Source organism: Kogia breviceps, chromosome 3, assembly GCF_026419965.1.
Source record: "Kogia breviceps isolate mKogBre1 chromosome 3, mKogBre1 haplotype 1, whole genome shotgun sequence".
NCBI classification, from domain to species: Eukaryota; Metazoa; Chordata; class Mammalia; order Artiodactyla; family Physeteridae; genus Kogia; species Kogia breviceps.
In genome coordinates, this window is record NC_081312.1 from 175,618,529 (window position 1) to 175,644,559 (window position 26,031).

General features: G+C 38.5%; 1 protein-coding gene across 1 annotated transcript in view; it reads left to right on the forward strand.

Annotated features, from left to right (window-relative positions):
* SPAG6 (sperm associated antigen 6) overlaps positions 1 to 26,031 on the forward strand; it is a 77,125-nt gene that overhangs the window by 38,710 nt on the left and 12,384 nt on the right. Inside the window, exons 7-10 of the mRNA XM_059057861.2 lie at positions 350 to 502; positions 9,847 to 10,038; positions 16,524 to 16,640; positions 20,462 to 20,607. Of these exons, the coding sequence (XP_058913844.1) occupies positions 350 to 502; positions 9,847 to 10,038; positions 16,524 to 16,640; positions 20,462 to 20,607 (608 nt within the window). The remainder of the gene's footprint in view (positions 1 to 349; positions 503 to 9,846; positions 10,039 to 16,523; positions 16,641 to 20,461; positions 20,608 to 26,031) is intronic.

Sequence of the window (26,031 nt, forward strand, 5' to 3'; positions counted from 1 at the left end):
CGCATTGTGATGGGGGGTTTCAGCAGTTAGCTAGGTATGAACCAGCCCTAGGCTTAGTGTTTAGGTGAGGAATTTTGACATCCACTGTGATAGGGATAGAGTTGTGCCAGAACAACTGAACCATGGAGAGGCTCCTCACGGTGAGCCTATTCTGTACATTAGAAATAGCAGGATTGTTACCCTCGTACATTTCTTTGATAGCTACAATAATTTCACTAAACGATATTTCAGATTTTACCAGATGTTTTTCAGGTCCTAAATTTTAAAATTTGGCAACGCTAAAGTAATCTTTAAGGATCATCTTGCACTTTAGGGCCGTGGTTGTCTAGCTCTCCTTCTTTTCTCTTAGCTTTCTCAGCTGATAGTGAACACGGGGGGAGTTGCCGCCGTGATCGATTGCATCGGGTCCTGCAAAGGAAACATAAAGCTGCCAGGCGTCATGATGCTTGGCTACGTGGCGGCTCATTCTGAGAACCTGGCAATGGCGGTCATCATTTCCAAGGTTTGTCCTGGATTCCTTTTCCTCTAGTTACTGCAGTGAGATAGATTACCCTAAGACAGAACCGCAGATTAATACTATCCCACAGAGTGTGAAATATAGCTGACCAGAGTCAAAGAATTACCAGCTTTCTTCAAGGCTTCTTAGTAAGTTTCCCAAAGCAGTGCTTGGAGTGAAGTTTACCTGTTAGGAAGTTTAAAGTTTTACTCAGTGTTCAATATCAATAACATGTCAACACCTCTGAGTGTTAGTATCACCTTTGTCTAAATACCGTGTATTTGTATCTTGAAGGGTTGGCTTTACAAATATGGAAAGCATACTTTGATTAAAGACAGCCATCATAAATGACATGCCCAGTGGTCATTTTTATTATTCCGTACATTCTCCCCCTTCCTGCCATTTGGGCAGGATATGACAATGGATGGCTCTCTCTCCTTCAGCTTCCACGAGCTAATTTCTCTTCTTAGACATGGGCAATTCCGAGCACATGTTGGATAGCATGTTTCTGACATGCTGCTTGCTTGCCCTAGGGATTTGGCCTTATCTCAATTTACAAGTTGGAATTAACCCACCAGATCACGTAGCCCTGGCTCATAGTAGGTGCTCAGAAAATATTTGTTGAATGAATAAATATTGATCTCCTGAAGCATGCTTCAAAGGCTGTGTGCTCCCAGTGTCTCTGGCAACCCTCTAGGATGTGGGTTTCTTATCAGCATGGCAAATCTGCTGTTGTATGTTAAACAGAAGTGTGGATTTTTTTTTTTTATCCTTTGCTAATTCTCAGAATAAAAATGAGCCTCAGATCTTTATTTTCTACCTATTCCTTGATAAGTCTTTACTTCACTCCCTTTTTATCTCTAGCTTTTCCTTTTGTTCTTCTGTTACCAAAGACTCTGACAGTGACTAGAGCAGTAGTGCTGCTTTCTGAAGGGTCACCATGGGGATGTGGTCAAGAATCCCGATCCTCAGTTCTTTTGTGGATAGTCAGAAAGCCTACTGTAGGAAGGATGAGGAAGGAAGCAGCAATTGCTTTTGCTTCCTGTGTTTCTTCCCCAGACTAACCAGGAGGAGCTCCCTGCCTTTGGTCTGGGGCTGCTTCTGGCCTCTCCCATCTGGTTTGTCTTCCATTTAATTGGAGATCAAGGTGGGGGCAGCAGCTATTTGAGGCAGACCACGCAACACTGCCTCATCCTTTCCCGTTCTGTGTAGTACTCTCAGGACTGACAACACCTCCAATCTAAATAATACTTTCTAATGTTCAGAGCACATTCAACGCTCCTTGTCTCATTTGCTGTTCAAAACAATCGAGGCCAGTAAGTCAGAGTGTTGAGCATGGGGTAAAGGGGGCTGTCTTCTTTTCCTCCTGCTTCTTCAGTCTTGGTATGTCTCAGAAGTATGCACTTTCTGGAGAGTTGCCTCATTCTTCTTTTTTTTTTTTTTTTTTTTAACATCTTTATTGGAGTATAACTGTTTTACAATAGTGTGTTAGTTTCTCCTTTACAACAAAGTGAATCAGTTATACATATACATATGTTCCCATATCCCTTCCCTCTTGGGTCACCCTCCCTCCCACCCTCCCTATCCCACCCCTCTAGGTGGTCACAAAGCACAGAGGTGATCTCCCTGTGCTATGCGGCAGCTTCCCACTAGCTATCTAATTTACATTTGGTAGTGTATATATGTCCCTGCCACTCTCTCACTTCGTCACATCTTACCCTTCCCCCTCCCCATATCCTCAAGTCCATGCTCTAGTAGGTCTGTGTTTTATTCCCGTCCTACCACTAATCTCTTCATGACTTTTCTTAGATTCCATATATATGTGTTAGCATACGGTATTTGTTTTTCTCCTTCTGACTTACTTCACTCTGTAGGACAGACTCCAGGTCTATCCACCTCATTACAAATAACTCAATTTTGTTTCTTTTTATGGCTGAGTAATATTCCATTGTATATATGTGCCATATCTTCTTTATCCATTCATCTGTTGATGGACACTTAGGTTGCTTCCATGTCCTGGCTGTTGTAAATAGAGCTGCAGTGAACATTGGGGTGCATGTGTCCTTTTGAATTACGGTTTTCTCAGGGTATATGCCCAGTAGTGGGATTGCTGGGTCATATGGTAATTCTATTTTTATTTATTTATTTATTTATTTTTTGTGGTACGTGGGCCTCTCGCCACCGTGGCCTCTCCCGCCGCAGAGCACAGGCTCCACACACGCAGGCCCAGCGGCCATGGCCCACGGGCCCAGCCGCTCCGCGACACGCGGGATCCCCCCAGACCGGGGCATGAACCCGCGTCCCCTGCACCGGCAGGCGGACTCCCAACCACTGCGCCACCAGAGAAGCCCTATTTTTAGTTTTTTAAGAAACCATACTGTTCTCCATAGTGGCTATATCAATTTACATTCCCACCAACAGTGCAATAGGGTTCCCTTTTCTCCACACCCTCTCTAGCATTTATTGTCTGTACATATTTTGATGATGGCCATTCTCACTGCTGGGAGGTGATACCTCATTGTAGTTTTGATTTGCATTTCTCTAATGATTAGTGATCTTGAGCATTCTTTCACGTGTTTGTTGGCAATCTGTATATCTTCTTTGGAGAAATATCTATTTAGGTCTTCTGCCCATTTTTGGATTGGGTTTATTTTTTGATATTGAGCTGCATGAGCTGCTTGTAAATTTTGGAGGTTAATCCTTTGTCAGTTGCTTCATTTGCAAATATTTTTTCCCATTCTGAGGGTTATCTTTTCATCTTGTTTATGGTTTCCTTTGCTGTGCAAAAGCTTTTCAGTTTCATTAGGTCCCATTTGTTTATTTTTGTTTTTATTTCCATTTCTCTAGGAGGTGGGTCAAAAAGGATCTTGCTGTGATTTATGTCATAGAGTGTTCTGCCTGTGTTTTCCTCTAAGAGTTTTATAGTGTCTGGCCTTACATTTAGGTCTTTAATCCATTTTGAGTTGATTTTTGTGTATGGTGTTAGGGAGTTAGCTCTAATTTCATTCTGGGTTTGTTTTTTTTTTTTGCGGTACACGGGCCTCTCACTGTTGTGGCCTCTCCCGTTGCGGAGCACAGGTTCCGGACATGCAGGCTCAGCGGCCATGGCTCATGGGCCTAGCCGCTCCATGTCATGTGGGATCTTCCAGGACCGGGGCATGAACCCGTGTCCCCTGCATCGGCAGGCAGACTCTCAACCACTGCGCCACCAGGGAAGCCCTAATTTCATTCTTTTCACGTAGTTGTCCAGTTTTCCCAGCACCACTATTGAAGAGGCTATCTTTTCTCCATTGTATATTCTTGTCTCCTTTATCAAAAATAAGGTGACCATATGTGCATGGGTTTATCTCTGGGCTTTCTATCCTGTTCCATTGATCTATATTTCTGTTTTTGTGCCAGTACCATACTCTCTCGATTACTGTAGCTTTGTAGTTTAGTCTGAAGTCCAGGAGCCTGATTCCTCCAGCTCCATTTTTCGTTCTCCAGATTGCTTTGGCTATTCGGGGTCTTTTGTGTTTCCATACAAATTGTGAAATTTTTTGTTCTTGTTGTGTAAAAAATGCCATTGATAGTTTGATAGAGATTGCATTGCATCTGTAGATTGCTTTGGGTATTATAGTCATTTTCACAATGTTGAGTCTTCCAATCCAGGAACATGGTTTATCTCTCCATCTGTTTGTATCATCTTTAATTTCTTTCATCAGTGTCTTATAGTTTCCTGCATACAGGTCTTTTGTCTTCTTAGATAGGTTTATTCCTAGGTATTTTATTCTCTTTGTTGCCATGGTAAATGGGAGTGTTTCCTTAATTTCTTTCAGATTTTTCATCATTAGTATATAGGAATGCAAGAGAGTTCTGTGCATTAATATTGTATCCTGCTACTTTGCCAAGTTCATTGATTATCTCTAGCAGTTTTCTGGTTTCTGTATGTACACTATCATGTCATCTGCAAATAGTGGCAGTTTTACTTCTTCTTTTCCGGTTTGGATTCCTTTTATTTCTTTTTCTTCTCTGAGTGCTGTGGCTAAAACTTCCAAAACTGTGTTGAATAGTAGTGGTGAGAGTGGGCAACCTTGTCTTGTTCCCGATCTTAGTGGAAATGGTTTCAATTTTTCACCATTGAGAATGATGTTGGCTGTGGGTTTGTCATATATGGCCTTTATTATGTTGAGGTAAGTTCCCTCTGTGCCTACTTTCTGGAGGATTTTTATCATAAATGGGTGTTGAATTTTGTCAAAAGCTTTTTCTGCATCTATTGAGATAATCATATGGTTTTTATGCTTCAATTTGTTAATATGGTGTTATCACAGTGTTTGATTTGCATATATTGAAGAATCCTTGTATTCCTGGGATAAACCCCACTTGATCATGGTGAATGAACCTTTTAATGTGCTGTTGGATTCTGTTTGCTAGTATTTTGTTGGATTTTTGCATCTATGTTCATCAGTGATATTGGCCTGTAGTTTTTTTTGTGACATCTTTGTCTGGTCTTGGTATCAGGGTGATGGTGGCCTTGTAGAATGAGTTTGGGAGTGTTCCTCCCTCTGTTATATTTTGGAAGAGTTTGAGAAGGATAAGTGTTAGCTCTTCTGTAAGAGTTTGATAGAATTCTCCTGTGAAGCCATCTGGTCCTGGGCTTTCGTTTGTTGGAAGATTTTGAATCACAGTCTCACTTTCAGTGCTTGTGATTGGTCTGTTTATATTTTCTGTTTCTTCCTGGTTCCGTCTTGGGAGGCTGTGCTTTTCTAAGAATTTTTCCATTTCTTCCAGGTTGTCCATTTTATTGGCATAGAGTTGCTTGTAGTAATCTCTCATGATCCTTTGTATTTCTCCAGTGTCAGTTGTTACTTCTCCTTTTGCATTTCTTTTTTTTGCGGTATGCGGGCCTCTCACTGTTGTGGCCTCTCCCATTGCGGAGCACAGGCTGCGGACGCGCAGGCTCAGCGGCCATGGTTCACAGGCCCAGCCGCTCGGCGGCATGTGGGATCTTCCCGGACCAGGGCACGAACCCGTGTCTCCTGCATCGGCAGGCGGATTCTCAACCACTGCGCCACCAGGGAAGCCTGCATTTCTAATTCTATTGATTTGAGTCTCCTTTTTTTCTTGATGAGTCTAGCTAATGGTTTCTCAATTTTGTTTATCTTCTCAAAGAACCAGCTTTTAGTTTTTTTGATCTTTGCTATCGTTTTCTTCATTTCTTTTTCATTTATTTCTGCTCTGATCTTTATGATTTCTTTCCTTCTGCTAACTTTGGGGTATTTTTTGTTCTTCTTTCTCTAATTGCTTTAGGTGTAAGATTAGGTTGTTTATTTGAGGTGCTTCTTGTTTCTTGAGGTAGGATTGTATTGCTATAAACTTCCCTTTTAGAACTGCTTTTGCTGCATCCCATAGGTTTTAGGTCGTTGTGTTTTCATTGTCATGTGTTTCTAGGTATTTTTTCCTCTTTGATTTCTTCAGTGATCTCTTGGTTATTTAGTAGTGTATTGTTTAGCCTCCATGTGTTTGTCTTTTTTTACAGACTTTTTCCTGTAATTGATATCTAGTCTCATAGGGTTGTGGTCAGAAAAGATACTTGATACGATTTCAATTTTCTTAAATTTACCAAGGCTTCATTTGTGACCCAAGATAGGATCCATCCTGGAGAATGTTCCATGAGCCCTTGAGAAGAAAGTGTATTCTCTTGTTTTTGGATGGAATGTCCTATAAATATTAGTTAAGTCCATCTTGTTTAATGTGTCATTTAAAGCTTGTGTTTCCTTATTTATTTTCATTTTGGATGATCTGTCCATTGGTGAAAGTGGGGTATTAAAGTCCCCTACTATGATTGTGTTACTGTCAATTTCCCCGTTTATGGCTGTTAGCATTTGCCATATGTATTGAGGTGCTCCTATGTTGGGTGCTTAAATATTTACAATTGTTATATCTTCTTCTTGGATTGGTCCTTTGAGCATTATGTAGTGTCCTTCTTTGTCTCCTGCCACACTCTTCTGGCTTGCAGATTTTCTGCTGAAAGATCAGCTGTTAGCCTTATGGGAATTCCCTTGTGTGTTATTTGTTGCTTTTCCCTTGCTGCTTTTAATATTTTTTCTTTGTATTTAATTTTTGATAGTTTGATTAATATGTGCCTTGGTGTGTTTCTCCTTGGATTTATCCTATATGGGACTCTGTGTGCTTCCTGGGCTTGATTGACTATTTCCTTTTCCATATTAGGTAAGTTTTCAACTATAATCTCTTCAAATATTTTCTCAGTCCCTTTCTTTTTCTCTTCTTCTGGGACCCCTATAATTTGAATGTTGGTGTGTTTACTGTTGTCCCAGAGGTCTCTCAGACTGTCCTCAATTCTTTTCATTCTTTTTTCTTTATTCTGCTCTGCAGTAGTTATTTCCACTGTTTTATCTTCCAGGTCACTTATCCGTTCTTCTGCCTCAGTTATTCGGCTATTGATTCCTTCTAGAGAATTTTTAATTTCATTTATTGTGTTGTTCATCATTGTTTGTTTGCTCTTTAGTTCTTCTAGTTCCTTGTTAAACATTTCTTGTATTTTCTCCATTCTGTTTCCAAGATTTTGGATCATCTTTACTATCGGTCCTCTGAATTCTTTTTCAGGTAGACTACCTATTTCTTCTTCATTTGTTTGGTCTGGTGGGTTTTTACCTTGCTCCTTCATCTGCTGTGTTATTTCTCTGTCTTCTCACTTTGCCTAACTTAGTGTGTTTGGGGTCTCCTTTTTGCAGACTGCAGGTTCATAGTTCCCATTGTTTTTGCTGTCTGCCCCCAGTGGCTAAGTTTGGTTCAGTGGGTTGTGTAGGCTTCCTGCTGAAGGGGACTGGTGACTGTGCTCTGGTGGATGTGACTGGATCTTGTCTTTCTGGTGGGCAGGACCATGTCTGGTGGTGTGTTTTGGGGTGTCTGTGACCTTATTATGATTTTAGGCAGGCTCTCTGCTAACAGGTGGGGTTGTGTTCCTGTCTTGCTAGTTGTTTGGCATAGGGTATCCAGCACTGTAGCTTGCTGGTCATTGAGTGGGGCTGGGTCTTAGCATTGAGATGGAGATCTCTGGGAGAGTTTTTGCCATTTGATATTACATGGAGCTGGGAGGTCTCTGGTGGACTAGTGTCCTGAACTCAGCTTTCCCACCTCAGAGGCACAGGGCTGACACCTGGCCACAGGACCAAGACCCTGTCAGCCACATGGCTCAGAAGAAAAGGGAGAAAAAAAGAAAGAAACAAAGAAAAAGAAAGAGACAGAGAGGGAGGGAGGGAATAAAATAAAGTTATTAAAATAAAAAATAATTATTAAAAATAAAAATATTAAAAAGTAATAAAAAAAGAAAGAGCAACCAAAGCAAAAAACAAATCCACCAATGATAACAAGCGCTAAAAACTATACTTAAAAACAAACAAACAAAAACGGACAGACAGAACCCTAGGACAAATGGTAAATACAAAGCTATACAAACGAAATCACACAAAGCAGCATACACATTCACACTCACAAAAAGAGAAAAAGGAAAAAAATATATATATATCATTGCTCCCAAAGTCCACTGCCTCAATTTTGGGATGATTCGTTGTCTATTTAGGTATTCCACAGATGCAGGGCTCATCAAGTTGATTGTGGAGATTTAATCCGCTGCTCCTGAGGCTGCTGGGAGAGGCTTCCCTTTCTCTTCTTTGTTCGCACAGCTCCTGGGGTTCAGCTTTGGATTTGGCCCCGCCTCTGCATGTAGGTCGCCTGAGGGTGTCTGCTCTTCTCTCAGACCGGATGGGGTTAAAGGAGCATTTGATTTGAGGGCTCTGGCTCACTCAGGCCGGGGGGAGGGAGGGGTACGGAGTGCGGGGCAAGCCTGCGGAGGCAGAGGCCGGCGTGACGTTGCACCAGCCTGAGGCGCGCCGTGCGTTCTCCCGGGGAAGTTGTCCCTGGATCACGGGACCCTGGCAGTGGCGGGCTGCACGGGCTCCCGGGAGGGGAGGTGTGGAGAGTGACCTGTGCTCGCACACAGGCTTCTTGGTGGTGGCAGCAGCAGCCTTAACATCTAATGTCCGTCTCCGGGGTCCACGCTGGTAGCCGCGGCTCTTGCCTGTCTCTGGAGCTTGTTTAGGCGGTGCTCTGAATCCCCTCTCCTCGCGCACCCTGAAACAATGGTCTCTTGCCTCTTCGGTAGCTTCAGACTTCTCCAGGACTCCCTCCCGGCCAGCTGTGGCGCACTAGCCCCTTCAGGCTGTGTTCACGCCGCCAACCCCAGTCCTCTCCCTGAGATCCGACCTCCAAAGTCCGATCCTCAGCTCCCAGCCCCGCCCTCCCCTGCGGGTGAGCAGACAAGCCTCTCGGGCTGTTGAGTGCTGGTCGGCACCGATCCTCTGTGTGGGAATCTCTCCGCTTTGCCCTCCGCACCCCTGTGGCTGCGCTCTCCTCCGCGGCTCCGAAGCTTCCCCCCTCCGCCACCTGCAGTCTCCGGGCGCGAAGGGGCTTCCTAGTGTGTGGAAACCTTTCGTCCTTCGCGGCTCCCTCCCACTGGTGCGGGTCCCGTCCCTATTCTTTTGTCTCTGTGTTTTCTTTTTTCTTTTGCCCTACCCAGGTATGTGGGGAGTTTCTTGCCTTTTGGGAAGTCTGAAATCTTCTGCCAGCGTTCAGTAGGTGTTCTATAGATGTATTTCTGATGTTTTTGTTGGGAGGAAGGTGATCTCCGCATCTTACTCTTCTGCCATCTTGAAGGTCTCCTCCTTCAACCAAAATGCTGCTGCATTGGCTTTTTAAAGTCACACATGCAGATGTCTGGGGGTTTTGATGTTGATAACAAAGAAAGGATGTGTGTTCTAAGAGCTGACACAGAGGAGTCCAGCTCCCTGATCAGATCTGGAAATCCTTTGCCCCAGGGGCGACCTCGGAGAGTGTCCTGTGCCCCCCGCCAGCTTCCCCGGGCACTGGGGCGCCACCTGCAGCCGAGTCACCGACCCGGCTGCGTCTGGGATGTGTGCGCCGGCCCCAGCCGGCCTCCCCTCAAGCAAAATGTTTTAAAATCCTACGCATTTTTAATTTGTCACAGTGGAATCTGGTTTTGCCTAAATACTAGTCTGTGGCATCTGTTTTTTGGTTAAATGCCTCTGTTTGGGGAGTAAACGCTAGGGGAGATATTTAGTTTAGTTGGATTGTTACAGATCCTTAAGGTAAATTAGTTCTAGTCATTTTTTTGACTTGAAAAATGACAGCCCCTGTGAAGTGCTCATTTATTGAACCGTTTAAGAAAAGGATCAAGACCAAAATGATTCCTTCTAATGTTTGAGAGACAGGGAAGACTCTTTAATCCTGCTCTGGATTCATAACTCTTGCTCTTTTGATCAACGCTGCAGGGTGTGCCCCAGCTGTCAGTCTGCTTGTTGGAAGAGCCAGAAGATCATATTAAGGCTGCTGCTGCCTGGGCCTTGGGACAGATTGGGAGGCACACTCCGGAGCACGCACGCGCTGTTGCGGTCACAAACACTTTGCCTGTCTTGCTGTCCTTGTACATGTCGACCGAAAGTTCTGAGGATCTTCAAATGAAAGTAAGTGCTTAATTCTTGACTGTTTTAATGAAGATTTGTTAGATTTTGACTCATTCTTTAAAATGTGTAATTTAAAATGTTTTCATTTTCATCATGGACAATATCGCTTTTCTGAGTCCAGAAATAAATTTATCAGCAGAAGTGAGGTGACTCTTTGAAAATGAGTTACCCTTGTCTCTAAAAATCAGTGATATATTTTAAAGAAAGTTCTCTACAGGTACAAAGTTGTTTGTAAAATGAACGGTGGTTGCCTTCTATTGACTTTTCTTATGAAATAGGTTATTGAATAATAGGATTTTGGAGGTGGATTTGGCCAGAGAGTACTTTAGTCCATTTTACATTAAAAAATTGAGTCTAAAGAAATTTCAGCTGCTTTCTCAAGGTATTCCTGAAGCATGAGCTACCTCTCCTAACTCCAAGTCTGCCTGATCTTTTAATTATGTCTTATATTTGTTCCTTAAAGGAAAAATGACTGTAAGATTCACTAAATTAAACATTTTAAAATCATGCATTTAGAAAAAAAATCAAGATTTCTAAAAACAAATGTTACTAGCTACTGAAATGATTCATAAAACATGAATATAAAGTAGGATGGGTTTGTAAAATAATTTTCGAATTTCAAAGAAAGAAAAATGCTTGCCAGCATACTCCCTATTAGGAAAACATGTAACTTTTGGAAAGCAGCTTTCAGAATTGACTTGGGTTGAGGGAAGTACACAGAAAAGACAATAATTCAAAATAACAGTAAATTAAATTACTTTTCAATTTTAATTAAAACACTTAAGTAACAAATAGGAAAACACATTTGCTGGAACAACTTTAGATGCTCTAATGAGGCAGGAAGTCTGCTTGAACTTACAATTCAGAGACTCTGAAAGCCATGTAGTGAGTCATTTATTTGGTTTATAAATTTTATAAAAGTGAATTTATGTTGATTTGGTTATGTTTGCCTGTTTTTTTTCTCTACAGATTCATTGGGGGAAGTTGATGTCTAAGATTAACGCTTTTTCCGTTTTTATAAGACTTTCTAGATCAAAGCAATGATTTATAGATTTAGGGCTTTTCCCTTACTTGTCTCCAATGTTGACTCCATTCCTTGACAATGCTTGGTAGAGAGTAAGATTGACAATGTGCTAAGGTCTTTTCCTGTTTACCAGTTGTGTGATTCTTTGACTTTCTGGTGAGAAACCACAACTCCATTTCCAGTTTTGAGTTGTCCAAGTACATCTGATTTACGTACATATTATTTATTTTATTATTATTATTTTTTAATGTATTTATTTTATTTTTGGGTGCGTTGGGTCTTCATTGCTGTGTGTGGGCTTTCTCTAGTTGCGGTGAACGAGGGCTACTCTTCATTGCGGTGGGTGGGCTTCTCACTATGGTGGCTTCTCTTTGTTGTGGAGCGTGGGCTCTAGGCGCATGGGCTTCAGTAGTTGTGGCATGAGGGCTCAATAGTTGTGGCTTGTGGGCTCTAGAGCGCAGGCTCAGTAGTTGTGGTGCACGGGCTTAGTTGCTCTGTAGCATGTGGGATCTTCCTGGACCAGGGCTCGAACCCTTGTCCCCTGCATTGGCAGGCAGATTCTTAACCACTGCGCCACCACAGAAGCCCTACATATAATTTTAACCTATGTATGTAGTTCTCTTTTTTGCGGCATATTTCTTTAACACATTATCATAATTGTCTTTCTTCCTCCCTCTTCCCTCTCCCCTTCCCCACGTCCTCCTCTTCCCTGTCCCTCCTCCTCACTTCTCATCCTTCCCACCCTTACCTCTAGTAATCCAGGGAAATAAACGAATACATTAGCTAGAGCATGAATAATTAATAGTGGAGTCAATAGTAATTATAGTTTGAGAAACCCTTGCAAATAGTCTCTGAGGGAGCACTATATACTATTTGCATGCTACCAAGTTTATATAACTTGGTTTTTAATGAGTTATTATGATATTATATTGTATAAATATCCCCAGACTAAAATAAGTTTGATAACTTTACTTTTTGAAGTCAGATAATTTTTACCTTGTATTAGTTTAGTAAAGGTGGTTTTGTTAAAACATTTAGGTTTACTAATAGAGGGTTCCTTCTGCCTTTATTGAATATAATATTTACTTTCAGGAAATACAGTGGGTATTAAATTAAAAGTGACTTATCAATCATTATCCTGTCAATAATCTTTCCAAGGCTTTAAATCCATCCAGATATTTTCTTATTGTAGGGACTTAATCATTTCTTTTTTTTTCTTCCCCAAGGTCTCTTGGATTCAATCAGTTGTTGTTTTAAAGGCTTTAGAGTGAAAGTCCAAATCTGTTTGATGTGACACTATCTCAGTAGGGAAAATGTATCCAGGAGCTTTAGGAACTGTCTAATGGTGTTTCTCATTTGTTACTCTGTAGCAGCTTTCAAATTATAAGGCCGTATTGAAGTTTATTTTGTCCCAAAGGTATGTCAGCTTCTGTAAGCATTCTCTAATTGGTTCTGATCCATGAGAGAGAGCCAAGGAGCAGTCCCTTGGAATTTCTTGCACATTTTCACATAGCCTTACTGTCTATCTACCTGTGTAATTTCAAATACCTTATAAAAACTGAAAAATATATATATCTTTTATATAATCAGCTTACCTACATATATTTTGATAATATTCAGGCAACTACATTTTCATTTGTTTTTTTTGTTTCTTTTTCATTTTCATTTGTTTTGATTCAGAGGTATCATATTGAAATGTATCATCTTAGTTTGGCATTTGAATGGTTATAAAACTATTCAAATAGTTATAAGACTATTTCTAAGAGAATTATTTGATTTAATTATTGTATTCTTTTTGTCTTGGTTGTTCCCCTTTATTTTTAGCAGTCTTATTGAAATATAACTCATATACCATATAATTTACCCATTTAAACTATACAGTTCAGTGGTTTTAGTATCTTCACAGGTGCAAACATCACCACAGTCTAATTTTAGAACATTTTCATTCTCCCATTACCAGTCACTCCATATCCTTCCGGTTGAGCCCCAGGCAACCATTAATTTACTCTCTGTCTTTGGGGATTGCCTCTTCTGGACAGTTCATTTAAATGGAACCATACAGTATATGTGGCCTTTTGTGCCTGGCTTCTCTCACTGAAAGTTTCAAGGTTCATCCATGTTGTAGCATATATCAATATTTTGTTCCTTTTAATTACCAAATAATATTCCATTGTATTGATATACCACATTTTATTTTTCTGTTCACTGCTTAGACATTGGGTTGTTTCTACTCCTTGACTATTATAAATAATGCTGCTATGAACATTATTGTGCAAGTTTTGTGTGGACATATGTTTCCATTTCTCTTGGGTATGTACCTAGGAATGGCATTTGCTAGGTCATATGATAACTCTTTTTGACATTTTGAGGAACTGCCAAACTGTTTTCCAATGTGACTGTACCATTTTACATTCCCACCAGCAATGTATGAGGGTTCTAATTTTGTCATATCTTTGCCATCACTTGTTATTGTCTTTGTTTTTTATTATAGCCATCCTAGTGGGTGTGAATTGGTATCACATTCTGGTTTCGATCTGCATTTCCTTGATGGCTAATGACGCTGAAAATCTTTTCATGTGCTTATTGGCCATTTGTATATCATCTTTGGAGAAATGTCTAATCAGACCCTTTGCCCATTTTTAAATTGGGCCATTTATCTTTTTATTATTGAGTTGTAAGAGTTCTTTATATATTTCTGGATACAAATCCTTATCAGATGTATGATTTACAAATATTTTCTACCATCCTGTGGATTGCCTTATCACTTTATTGATGGTATTGTTTAGAGCACATTTAAAACAAAAGTTTTAATGAAGTTCAGTCTATTTTTCTTCTTTTGCTGTTTGTGCTTTTGGAGCTATATCTGAGAAGACTTTGCCTAACACAAGGTCATGAAGATTTACTCCTATGTGCCCCCCTCATTTAAATAACTATAGCTCTTTGGGTCAGAATGCTTTCAGAATAAAATTAACTTTTGAATAAGAAACATTTTTCATTTTAAGCAGTTTTCATTAGAGATCATCTGTTAAGGAAAGCAACAGTGAATAATTTTTTGTTACTCCTTTCATTTCCTGTAAAAAACAAGTGAAGTGGCACCAAGTGTTTGCCTAGAATTGACAATTGTATTTTGTTAGTTACTACGCTTATGTGTGTTGTTGAAATTTAAAAAAAAATAGTATTGCGAGTCACTTACTGTGGTTTTTACAATAGCTTTGATCAGTGTGGCTAAAGTCAGTTTTTAGAAATATCAGAAAAGTAATTGAATGTAGAACTGTAGATGCTATGCGAGTTCATAGGAAAACCAGGCTGAAACTCAAGTTGCCCTAAACAGATAGCCCATGACTCCTTCCCTCACATCATCATGTATTATATATGTCTAAGGATAAGCACTAACTACTAAATGCTCTCACATTTAGCAAAATTCATAATCTCTTATTCATTATTTCAAAGTAACATGTTACTTGATTTCCTGAATTAGGTAAATAAAAGGGTTTGTTGACCCCGTGTAATTTCTGTACAATTCACAGAATGAAGTTGTAGGAACAATTTTATTTCACTCACAGCCATAAATAACCAAATATAAGGCACATTTTCTAAAGGCTTATACATTTTAAATCCAAAATATGACGTGATCTTATATGTAGAAAATCCTAAGGAATACACACAGACACACACATACACAAATACTAGAACTAATAAGAGTTCAACAAAATCACTAGGTATAAGATCAATATAAAAATCAACTGTATTTCCATATTTTAGTAATGAGTAATTGAAATATGAAGTTAAGGAAATAGTTTCATTCAGAATAGCATCAAAAAGAATAAAATATTTAGGAATAAATTTAATGAAAGAAGTATAAGACTTGTACACTGAAAACTATAAAACATTGCTGAAAAAAATTAAAGATGATCTGAATAAATGAACAGACATTCCATGTTCACAGATTGGAAGATTCAATATTGTTAAAATGGCAATTCAATATTGTGAAAACCATCTACATATTCAGTACAATTCCTGTCAAAATCCCAGCTGGCTTTTTCTCCCCCAGAAGTTGAGAAGCTGATCCTAAAATTCATATGGAAGTGCAAAGGACCCAGACTAGCCAAAACAATCTTGAAAAAGAAAGACTTACACTGCCCAACTTCAAAATTTATTATAAAGCTACAGGAATCAAGATAGTGTGGTACTTGCTTACAGAAAGACATATATATCAATGTAGTAATTGAATTGAAAATCTGAAATAGACCCTTTTATGGTCAATTGATTTTTCACAAAGGTACCAAGGCAATTTAATGTTAAAAGGATAGTCTTTTCAGCAAACTGTACTAGGATAATTATTATATCCTCAGACAAAAATATTAATTTGGACCCGTGTCTCATACCATATACCACAATTAGCTAAAAATGGATAATAGGTCTAAATGTAAGAATTAAGACTATAAAACTCTTAGAAGAAAACATAGAAGTAAATCTTTTTAACCTTGGATTAGGCATTGATTTCTTAGAAATGACGCTTAAAGCACAAGTAATAAAAGAAAACATTGATAAATTAGGTTTCATCAAAATGAAAAACTTGTATGCTTCAGAAGACATCACTGAGAAAATGAAAAGACAAGCCGCAGACTTGGAAAAATTACTTGCAAATCATATATTCAAGAAAGGACTTGTATTCAAAATATATAAAGAGCTCTTACAACTCAATAATAAGAGAACAACTCAACTAAAAAATGGGCAAAAGATCTGAATAGACATTTCACCAACAAATGATCAATCAGCACATGAAAAGATGTTCAACATCATTAGCGACTATAGAAATGCAAATCAAAACCATAATGAGATATTACTTTACACCCACAAGAATGTAACTATAAACAGGCACGAGGTTTCTTTTGGGATGATGAAAATGTTCTAAAATTAGATTGTGGTGATGGTTGCACAGCTCTGTCAATTTACTAAAAATCCATGGATTTTAAAATGAGTGAATTTATGGTATGTAAATTATATCTCAATAATGTTAAAAAAATATTAAACCCAGAAATTGACAAGTAAACAAAATCTTAATTAACTAGTATACTAATATTTCTTTCATGCTGGATAATATAACTGATTATTAATCATGATATACATCCTGATCTAGAAGTTTATAGTCAAAAATCAAGTGTATTTCTTGATGAAGGATAGTGAAGCTCAGTGGATTTCTAGTGTCATTAGAGTTCTTGATTAATAAGTTGGCAGTCTATCACCAACTTGGAACTGTTATAATTGGAGTAAGGCTGTCTGCATGGCACAGTGGATGTGATCTCCACTATCCCGCTGGTAGACCTTGTCACCAACAGCAGTTAAGTTCATCACAAGCTCTTCACTTCATTTTCAAATTCCAGGAACACAAGACATGAATTCTTGTCAAGCTTTCATTGATTACTTACTTTGGTATGTATTTTGCTTTGTATCTCAATAGAGTAAAAAAGCCATAAAGAATATTCTACAAAAATGCACCTATTTACCAGCTCTCGAGCCATTTCTGTATGATGCTCCTCCCAATATTCTGAAGTATGTGGTTGGACAGTTCAGTAAGGTAAGACATTCTCTCTTAGCCTAGAAGAGGGGGAAGAAAATTGCAATGGGGTATTAACTTGTTTCTTCTGCTGGGTCAATGTTTTCTTCTGTAAGATGGGGGCAGGGTTTTACTACTTAACTTTCACCTATCATATTGACACGGAAGGTAATATAGGTTAATAAAATTAACATAAGCTAATAAAATTCACACATAAATCATTCACACTTTCTTCTTCCTCACATTTTCCTCACAGCCTCTGTACTGTCTTTTTTATGTTCTTGGAGAGTAAAGAGTCAACATATAAAAACCTCATAACGCAGATAATTTATACCGAAGAAGTAACTTTTGGTAATTTTTCCCCAGTGTCTGTTAGTTTCACTCATCTGGGAACACTGCGAAGATCTTATAAAGAAAAGGAAAAAGGTCTCTGAGTCACTGAAATATTTTTTGCAACGTGCATGCACTTTACCGGAGATGCTTTGAGACAGTCACTTGGAGTGTATTGACTTATTCTGTGAACAGTTTTAACAAACGTGGCTGTCATATTTCTTAGACCACTGTAGATTCAAGGTAGTAAGGTAGAAAGGTCAAGCTGCTGGAAGGGGCTCCGCCAGTGGGACTGACTGCTGAAAGCAGAGGCCGAGAGAGAGTGACTGCGTTCTCACAGCTGTGGATGGCCAGGAGGGGGACCCTAAGCTATCAACAACTGTGTTCAGGAGGTTGGGTTTAAGAAAACAGGGTCTTTGGAATTAGTATCCCACTGTGGCCATGAGCCCAGGCTCTGGAGCTGGGGTGCCTGGAGTCCCCATTTACCAGCAGCAATGCCTTTAGCAAGTCTTGACCTCTCTAAACCTTAGTGTGATTACCCATAAATGGGGTTAATAGAAGAACCTATTTATAGGGTCATTGTAAAGGTTAATGAGGTGTTATATATAAAGAGTTTAGCTTAATCCCAGGCATATACTAAGCACTCAAAAAAAAAAAAAAAACCCCACAAAATCCCAAAAAGTTGTTTTTAAGAATTAAAACATGGACGTGGTTAAGGCTGATTTTTAAAAAATAATAAAAATGAATGGCGGGCCAAATTCATTTGAATAGTCAGTTATAACGCTATATAAAGGAGGTACAGCACTGTTTGTATATTGTATTTCTACAAATAATGAACAAAAACTATATATTGCTGTAATGTTTAGGTTAGGCCCTACAGCTAAATAGTTCTAGTTTTAGATACTCATCTGAAAGATCGTACTGTCTGCTAACAGCCCTCAGTTCTTTGAATCCTTTCCATGATCTCCAACAGCTTGGTTGCCCTTCAAGCACCATAGTCACTGGATGGTAGAAAGTTGTAAGTTGCTGAAGGCCCCTCAGGATACAATTCTGTGTGACAAACACCTATGCTCTGTCTTCCTCCTTCTAAGAACATAATCGAACTTTGTTTTCTTGGTGCTAAGTAAGAAAGTGACCAGCTAATTCGATCAGCTAAGAGGGAGGGAGGTGTAAGGAGATGAGTGGATCATTCACAGTCATCAGCTCTTGAAAGTGAGTAGTTGACATGATTTCTGAAAGCTTCATTTTATCGTCTAATCTTTTCGGCTACAGGGAGTAAGATATTCTGGTTTTATTGAACTTGAACTTGAATTTTACTGAACTTTATGAAAATGAACACTAGCTTGAACTGAGTTCAAAATAAGTCCCTTTTAAAGTAAATCAGTGGGATTTGTGGAAGTTAGACAGCCAAGATAAAATAAACACAATACTGCATATCCCATACTCTTATAAATGTACCTTTGGGAATATTTCTTCAGGCAGAATTTTGCATTTACTTAATCTAAGGCTCCAGAGCACTAGAAAAGAGATGGGAAAGCAAGGCAGAAGGTAAAAAAGTATGAATTTAACGGGGCTGCAGACAGATAGGAGGTAATAAAAACCCTCCAGGCCAAACAAAATATTTAAAACCAACACACCTATAGGCTTTTCCATTTTTAGATATACACACTAGTGCCATCGTTTACTGTCCAGTAAAGATGATGCGTATTATCATTTGATGCGTATTATCATTCTATTAGAAAGATCCTTTTGTAGTTTTAAGTATTAAAGTGCCTACATGTACCCAGCACGCTGTTAAGCATTAAGGGATAGGCAAAAAAAGAATAAAACCAAGTTCTTTTTAAGGAATTTTTGTTGTTGTTGTTGTTTTTGTTGTACGCGGGCCTCTCACTGCCGTGGCCTCTCCCGTCGCGGAGCACAGGCTCCGGACGCGCAGGCTCAGTGGCCATGGCTCACGGGCCCAGCCGCTCCGCGGCACCTGGGATCTTCCCGGACCGGGGCACGAACCCGCGTCCCCTGCATCGCCAGGCGGACTGCCAACCACTGCGCCACCAGGGAAGCCCTCAAGGTATTTTATAATTGAGCTGGGGGACCAGATGGAACAATCAGAAAACACTTCAATGTGGTTGATTTCATGATAAACTTAAAAAAAAAAAATTGAGAAGGAATGAGTGAATGCAGCCTGAGATATTCAGGGAGGACTTCAGCAGAAGAAGTACAAGTGAAAAAAAAAGCTGGTCTTTAAAGAAAGAGTAAGAATGGAGGAAGAGAGAAAGGGTGTTTCTGTCAGAGGGAATGGTAGCAGTGGCCACGGAAGGAAGAAAGCAGGAACCGCATCCCCAGCCCCCAGGACCTTCCTTATCTGTTCCTTGTCTGGTGGTCGTGTTGTCTTGCACGATTGACCTCTTCATCTCCACTGGCTCTTTCCTTTCAGCACACTAACATCCATTGTCAAACCCAGTGACTTTATTTAGTTCTCATTGGTCGCTTCTTAAAGTCTTCTCTCTCATTTGTTGATTCTTTCCTTCCCCGGTTTTTCTTCTGTCTCTAACACCTCCTCAATTTCCTTTCTCTGCCTACCCCTTAGTATGTTCTTTCATTTCCTAAACATTTATTGAGCATCTGTTAGGCACCAGGCACTAGAGAAATGAAGGAATGAATAGTTTCTACCTTCAATGACATTGATGAGTGATAGACATATAAACTAATAATTAAAATATTATGTGGCAAGTGCACTGATTGGGGTTTAACAGAATTCCATGAGAGAAGAAAAGTACACGACTCATCCTGGGAAAAGTGAATAGGGGTATCCCAGAGAAAGTTTCTTAAAGGAGGTGACATCTGAGCTGAGTCTTAAAACATAAGCAAGAGTGGGAATTTCCTGATGGTCCAGTTTCCACTGCAGGGGGCACTGGTTCGACCCCTGGTTGGGGGACTAAGATCCTGCATGCCACGTGGTGTGGCCAAAAAAAAAAAAAAAAAAAAAAGATAAGCAAGAGTGAGCCAAGTAATGGGGGGGAGGTGTGTGGAGGGTAGAAGGGTATTCTAGGAAGAGGAAACAGCATAGGCAAAGACAAGAAATGGTTTGGACACGCCCTTTGAGATTATTGAAATAAAATTTAGCATAGAGGTTGGTAGGGAAGGACGCTGGAGAGGTATTTAGGACCTGAGTCACAGAAGGCCCTCTGTGCCTTGTTAAGGAGCTTGAAGAGACCTTCAGTTTGTATAAGAGAAGAACAGATACTTCTTTACCTTGTATGTATGTGAGTGGCTCTCCATTATCTTTGCTCCCGTTATTACCTTTATTCCATCTCCACAACATAAAAAGTTAACAAATTTCTAAAAAGGCTCCATTTTACTTCCAATGATCAGCAAATTTAGGCTCATTATGTTACAGGTATATTGGACATAAATTCTCTTATACATTTCCTCAGATATATTATTGCTTTTCAGTAGTAAAAATCCAACTTGGAAAAGAAAAGCTGACATTTTTATATGCTTCACTTTTCAAGGTGCTGCCACATGATAGCAAAGCTCGAAGACTTTTTGTAACAAGTGGTGGACTTAAAAAGATTCAAGAGGTAAAAGCAGAACCTGGATCTCTCCTTCAAGAATACATCAACAGTATTAACAACTGTTACCCAGAAGAAATAGTAAGGTGGGAAAAATGGACTTTGAGAAGGTCAAAGTTATAATGTAGTTTTTCTGTTCTCAAACCTAGATTTTATATCTACTGTGTCAAAATGTGGACTTTGAAATAGCACATAAGACCAGTGTATACTTCTACTTCTCTCTTGATCTCTTTTATCCCTCAAATTAAATGATGTTCTGATTGACACATACATTTGCACATCAAACTGGAATGCCATTTGAGATATTTCTGTAATAATTTAATACATGCTTTACTAAAGAGTACCCAAATACAGAGTTCAAAGTAAATTAACAATCTTTAATATGAACCTGATTTAGAAAGAGTCTGCTTTTTGGTTTTTTTTTTTTTTTTTTTTTTTTTTTGCGGTACGCGAGCCTCTCACCGCTGTGGCCTCTCCCGTTGTGGAGCACAGGCTCCGGACGCGCAGGCTCAGCAGCCATGGCTCACGGGCCCAGCTGCTCTGCGGCACGTGGGATCTTCCCGGACCGGGACATGAACCCGTGTCCCCTGCATCGGCAGGCGGACTCTCAACCACTGCGCCACCAGGGAAGCCCGAAAGAGTCTGATTTTCATAGTTCCCTGCATATTATTTCTCTGCCTTAAGCTCCATTCATATCAGTGAGAGTATTACAAATAAAAAAGATATGTTGAATGGCAAAAAGAAAGTTACTATCTATATTTGAAAAAATTAAATAAATGTTTTTTATGAAATGCACATGCTTCATAGTAATGAATCATGAAGCTTTTCTCAAGATTAATTTTTTTAATGAGATTGGTTTCAGAGCATTAAACCTAAGCCTCAGTCCCTGTAAGCCTAAAGGAGAACTAACTATACCACTAAACCCCAGATAAATAAAAGCAAAGTTTCCAAGTACAGATAGAATTATTAAGCAGCTGAATCTTGAAAAATGTCCACAAAGCATGCAGAATTAAAGACTATGTTTATCTGTTTTTCTAATACTACACTCATTTCTTATTTTCTCTTAATATTAGAGATTACAAATTCCAATTTTTAAAATTTGTTATAATTTATATGTTATGTAAACTATTCTTCCTATTTATTTTTCTTCAATTTATTTATTTTTTAAACTTTTTATTTTTTTATTGGCATATAGTTGATTAACAGTGTTGTGATAGTTTCAGGTGTACAGCAAAGTGATTCAGTTGTACATATACATGTATCTATCCTTCAAATTCTTTTCCCATTTAGGTTGTTACATAATATTAAGCAGAGTTCCCTGTTCTATACAGTAGGTCCTTGTTGGTTATCCATTTTAAATACAGCAGTGTTTACATGTCAGTCACAAACTCCCTAACTATCCCTTCCCCTCACCCTTCCCCCCTGGTTACCATAAGTTCATTCTCTAAGTCTATGAGTCTGTTTCTGTTTTGTAAATAAGTTCATTTGTGTCATTTCTTCTTAGATTCCGCATATAAATGATATCATACGATATTTCTCTTTCTCTGTCTGACTTAACTTCACTCAGTATGACAATCTCTGGCTCGGTCCATGTTGCTGCAAATGGCATTATTTCATTCTTTTTAATGGTTGAGTAATATTCCATTGTATACATGTACCACATCTTCTTTATCCATTCCTCTGTTGATGGACATTTAGGTTGTTTCCATGTCTTGGCTATTGTAAACAGTGCTGCAGTGAACACTGGGGTGCATATATCCTTTTGGACCATGTTTTTCTCTGGATATATGGTCAGGAGTGGGATTGCAGGATCATATGATAGCTCTATTTTTAGTTTTTTAAGGAATTTCCAGACTGTTCTCCATAGTGATTGTACCAATTTACATTCCCACCAGCGGTGTAGGAGGGTTCCCTTTTCTCTACACCCTCTACAGCATTTATTGTTTGTGGAGTTTTTGATGATAGCCATTTTGACTGGTGTGAGGTGATATCTCATTGTAGTTTTGATTTGCATTTCTCTAATAATTAGTGATGTTGAACATCTTTTCATGTGCTTCTTGGCTATCTGTATGTCATCTCTGGAGAAATGTCTATTTAGGTCTTCCACCCAGTTTTTGACTGGGGTTGTTTGTTTTGATGATATTAAGCTTCATGAGCTGTTTATAAGTTTTGGAGACTAATCCTTTGTTGGTCACATCATTTGCAAATATTTTCTCCCAATCTGTGGGTTGTCTTTTCATTTTGTTTATGGTTTCCTTTGATGTACAAAAGCTTTTGAGTTTAATTAGGTCCCATTTGTTTATTTTTATTTCCATTACTCTGGGAGTATTCTTCCTATTTAATATCAGTGGTTTTTAATACATATGGTAACATTGATTTTAAAAGCATGAAAATAATTTTAAGATTGAAATTTGTTTTATATTCACATATACTCTGCCAGTAAATTCTTTCCAGAGGTGTACAAGTTCATTCACTTTGGGGAGGTTTATGAGAACTTCTTGACAAAAAGAGTTCCAATAAATTAGCTTTGAAAATATTAATATATATAAAATACATCAAAGGAGTAGTATATCATAACATGTATATATATATATATATATATATACTATGTATAATATATAAATAAAATAACATACCAGAAACGTTGTATAACATATAAATTTGTGTGAACCCACTAAATGAAGGAAATAAGAAAACCTTTTATGAAGAAAATAAAGTTAATTTTTGTGCATGGAATGTATGTCCCTTCAGGAAGAATGCTATTTTAATTAATTAATTAATTAATTAATTTTTGCGGTACGCGGGCCTCTCACTGCTGTGGCCTCTCCCGTTGCGGAGCACAGGCTCCGGACGCGCAGGCTCAGCAGCCATGGCTCACGGGCCCAGCCCCTCCGTGGCATGTGGGATCTTCCTGGACCAGGGCACGAACCTGTGTCCCCTGCATTGGCAGGTGGACTCTCAACCACCGCACCACCAGGGAAGCCCAAGAATGCTAGTTTATATAAGTTTAAAATAACTTTCTATTCAAGTTTCTAACATAAACAGAATTATAGAAAAATGGAAAAAGCAAACTAACTGGTCCCCCAAATGGAGTGACCTATTAGAATTAACCAATGGTAAGGTGCTTTCTTGAATAGAAGTCTTCTTTCTGCTAATTTCTAGGATTGTTTTGCAGGGCACCAGGGGAAATAAAATACTCTGTCATGTTAGAATTTGACCTGATTCTATGTCAAAATACCATTGTAAAATTTCAATTTCTCATATTCTGGGATCTGGGATTTCATTTTAAAAACTGGCTAATTATCATGAAGAATTTTGGTTAGCTGGCTAACTTTTTCAAGTTTCTGACATATATTTTTTAAAGCATTGGGCTCTATAGAACTTAGAGGAGTTTTATAGAAATCTCTGAAAATTTGCCTTTCTATGAAAGCAGACAAATATAATCTCAAAATTGTTTAATTTTTGCTGTCATAATTCTCAAAAATGGCTATTTTAGAATTATTCTTTGTAAGACAGATTATCAGTGGATACATTCTCTCAGCTGTTTTTAGCCTAAACATTTATTTCACTTTGCCTTCTAATTTTAGTAATCTTTAAAAATGTTTAATAAAGTGATTGGTATGAGAGGGAAGGCGCCCAGGACGAGATGTTAGAAGACCTAAATTCTAATCCACAGCTGTTGTCTTCTGGATCTCTGCCTAAACTGGGGTGCAAGGCATGTATACAGTCTTCCATTCAGCACATTTCTGATGTGATAACAACTATTACAGTAACCTAAATTCTGCATGGGTCTAGGATGAGTTAACTCCCCTATATTCTTAAAGGCCAGGAAGAAGTAGGGTGATAGCCAGAGGAAAGGCATTTCCAGTTCTTTTTTGGAGGTTCATTTTGGTTCTTTCATGAGGAGTATGGCTAAAAGCTCGGACTTAGGTATCAAACAGATCTAAGTTCCTATCTCATTCCAAATGACTTGCTAACTATGACTTTGAAGATATTACTTAACCCTCTTAGCCAGTTTTCTCATCTGTAAAATGTGAATAATTACCTACTTCACAGAGTTGCTGTTAGGATTAAGTGAGAGGCTATTAGGATTAGCCACAGGGTTTACAGATAGGAAGAATTCAATTCAGTAAATATCTGTTATTGTCCTCTGTGGGCATCCCTCTTCTTGTTCTTTTTTTCTTTTTCTTTTTTTTTTTTAAGTTGAAATACAGTTGATTTACAATGTTGTGTTAGTTTCTGGCGTACAGCAAAGTGATTCATATATATATATGATTCATATATATATATTCAGATATATTCATATATTCATATATAACATATATATTCATATATTCTTTTTCATATTCTTTTCCATTATGGTTTATTACTATTATAATAGTTTATTACTATTATAATAGTTTATAAACTATTATGGTTTATTATTATTATTTATTATTATGGATATTGAATATAGTTCCCTGTGCTATACAGTATGACCTTGTTTTTTATCTATTTCATATATAGTAGTTTGTATCTGCTAATCTCGAGCTCTGAATTTATCCCTTCCCCATCCCCTGCCCCCTTTGGTAACCATAAGTTTGTTTTCTATGTCTGTGAGTCTGTTTCTGTTTTTTAAATAAGTTCATTTGTATCATATTTTAGATTCCACATGTAAGTGATATCATATGGTATTTGTCTTTCCCTTTCTGGCTTACTTCACTTAGTATGATAATCTCTAGGTCCATCCATGTTGCTGTAAATGGCATCATTTCATTCTTTTATATGGTTGAGTAGTATTCCATTGTGTGTGTGTGTATACTAAATCTTTATCCATTCATCTGTCAGTGAACATTTAGGTTGCTTCCATGTCTTGGCTACTGTAAATAGTGCTTCTATGAATATTGGGGTGTATGTATCTTTTCAGATTATAGTTTTGTCTGGATATATGCCCAGGAGTGTTATTGCTGGATCGTATGGCAACTCTATTTTTAGTTTTTAAGGAACCTCCATGCTGCTTTCCACAGTGGCTGCACCAATTTACGTTCCCATCAACAATGTAGGAGGATTTTTTCTCCACTCTCTCTCCATCATTTGTTATTTTTAGACTTTTTAATGATGACCATTCTGACCAGTGTGAGATGATATCTCATTGTAGTTTTGATTTGCATTTCTCTAATAATTAGCAATGTTGAACATCTTTTCATGTGCCTGTTGGACATCTGTGTGTCATTTTTGGAGAAATGTCTATTGAGGTGTTCTGCCCATTTTTTGATTGGGTTTTTTGTTTTTTTGTTATTGAGTTATATGAGCTGTTTGTATATTTTGGAAATTAAGCCCTTATTGGTCGCATCGTTTGCAAATGTTTTCTCCCAGTCCATAGACTTTTCATTCTGTGTACAGTTTCCTTTGCTTACAGAACCTTATAAGTTTGATTAGGTCCCATTTGCTTATTGTTGCTTTTATTTCTATTGCCTTGGGAGACTGACCTTAGAAAACACTGCTACAATTTCTGTCAGAAAATGTTTTGC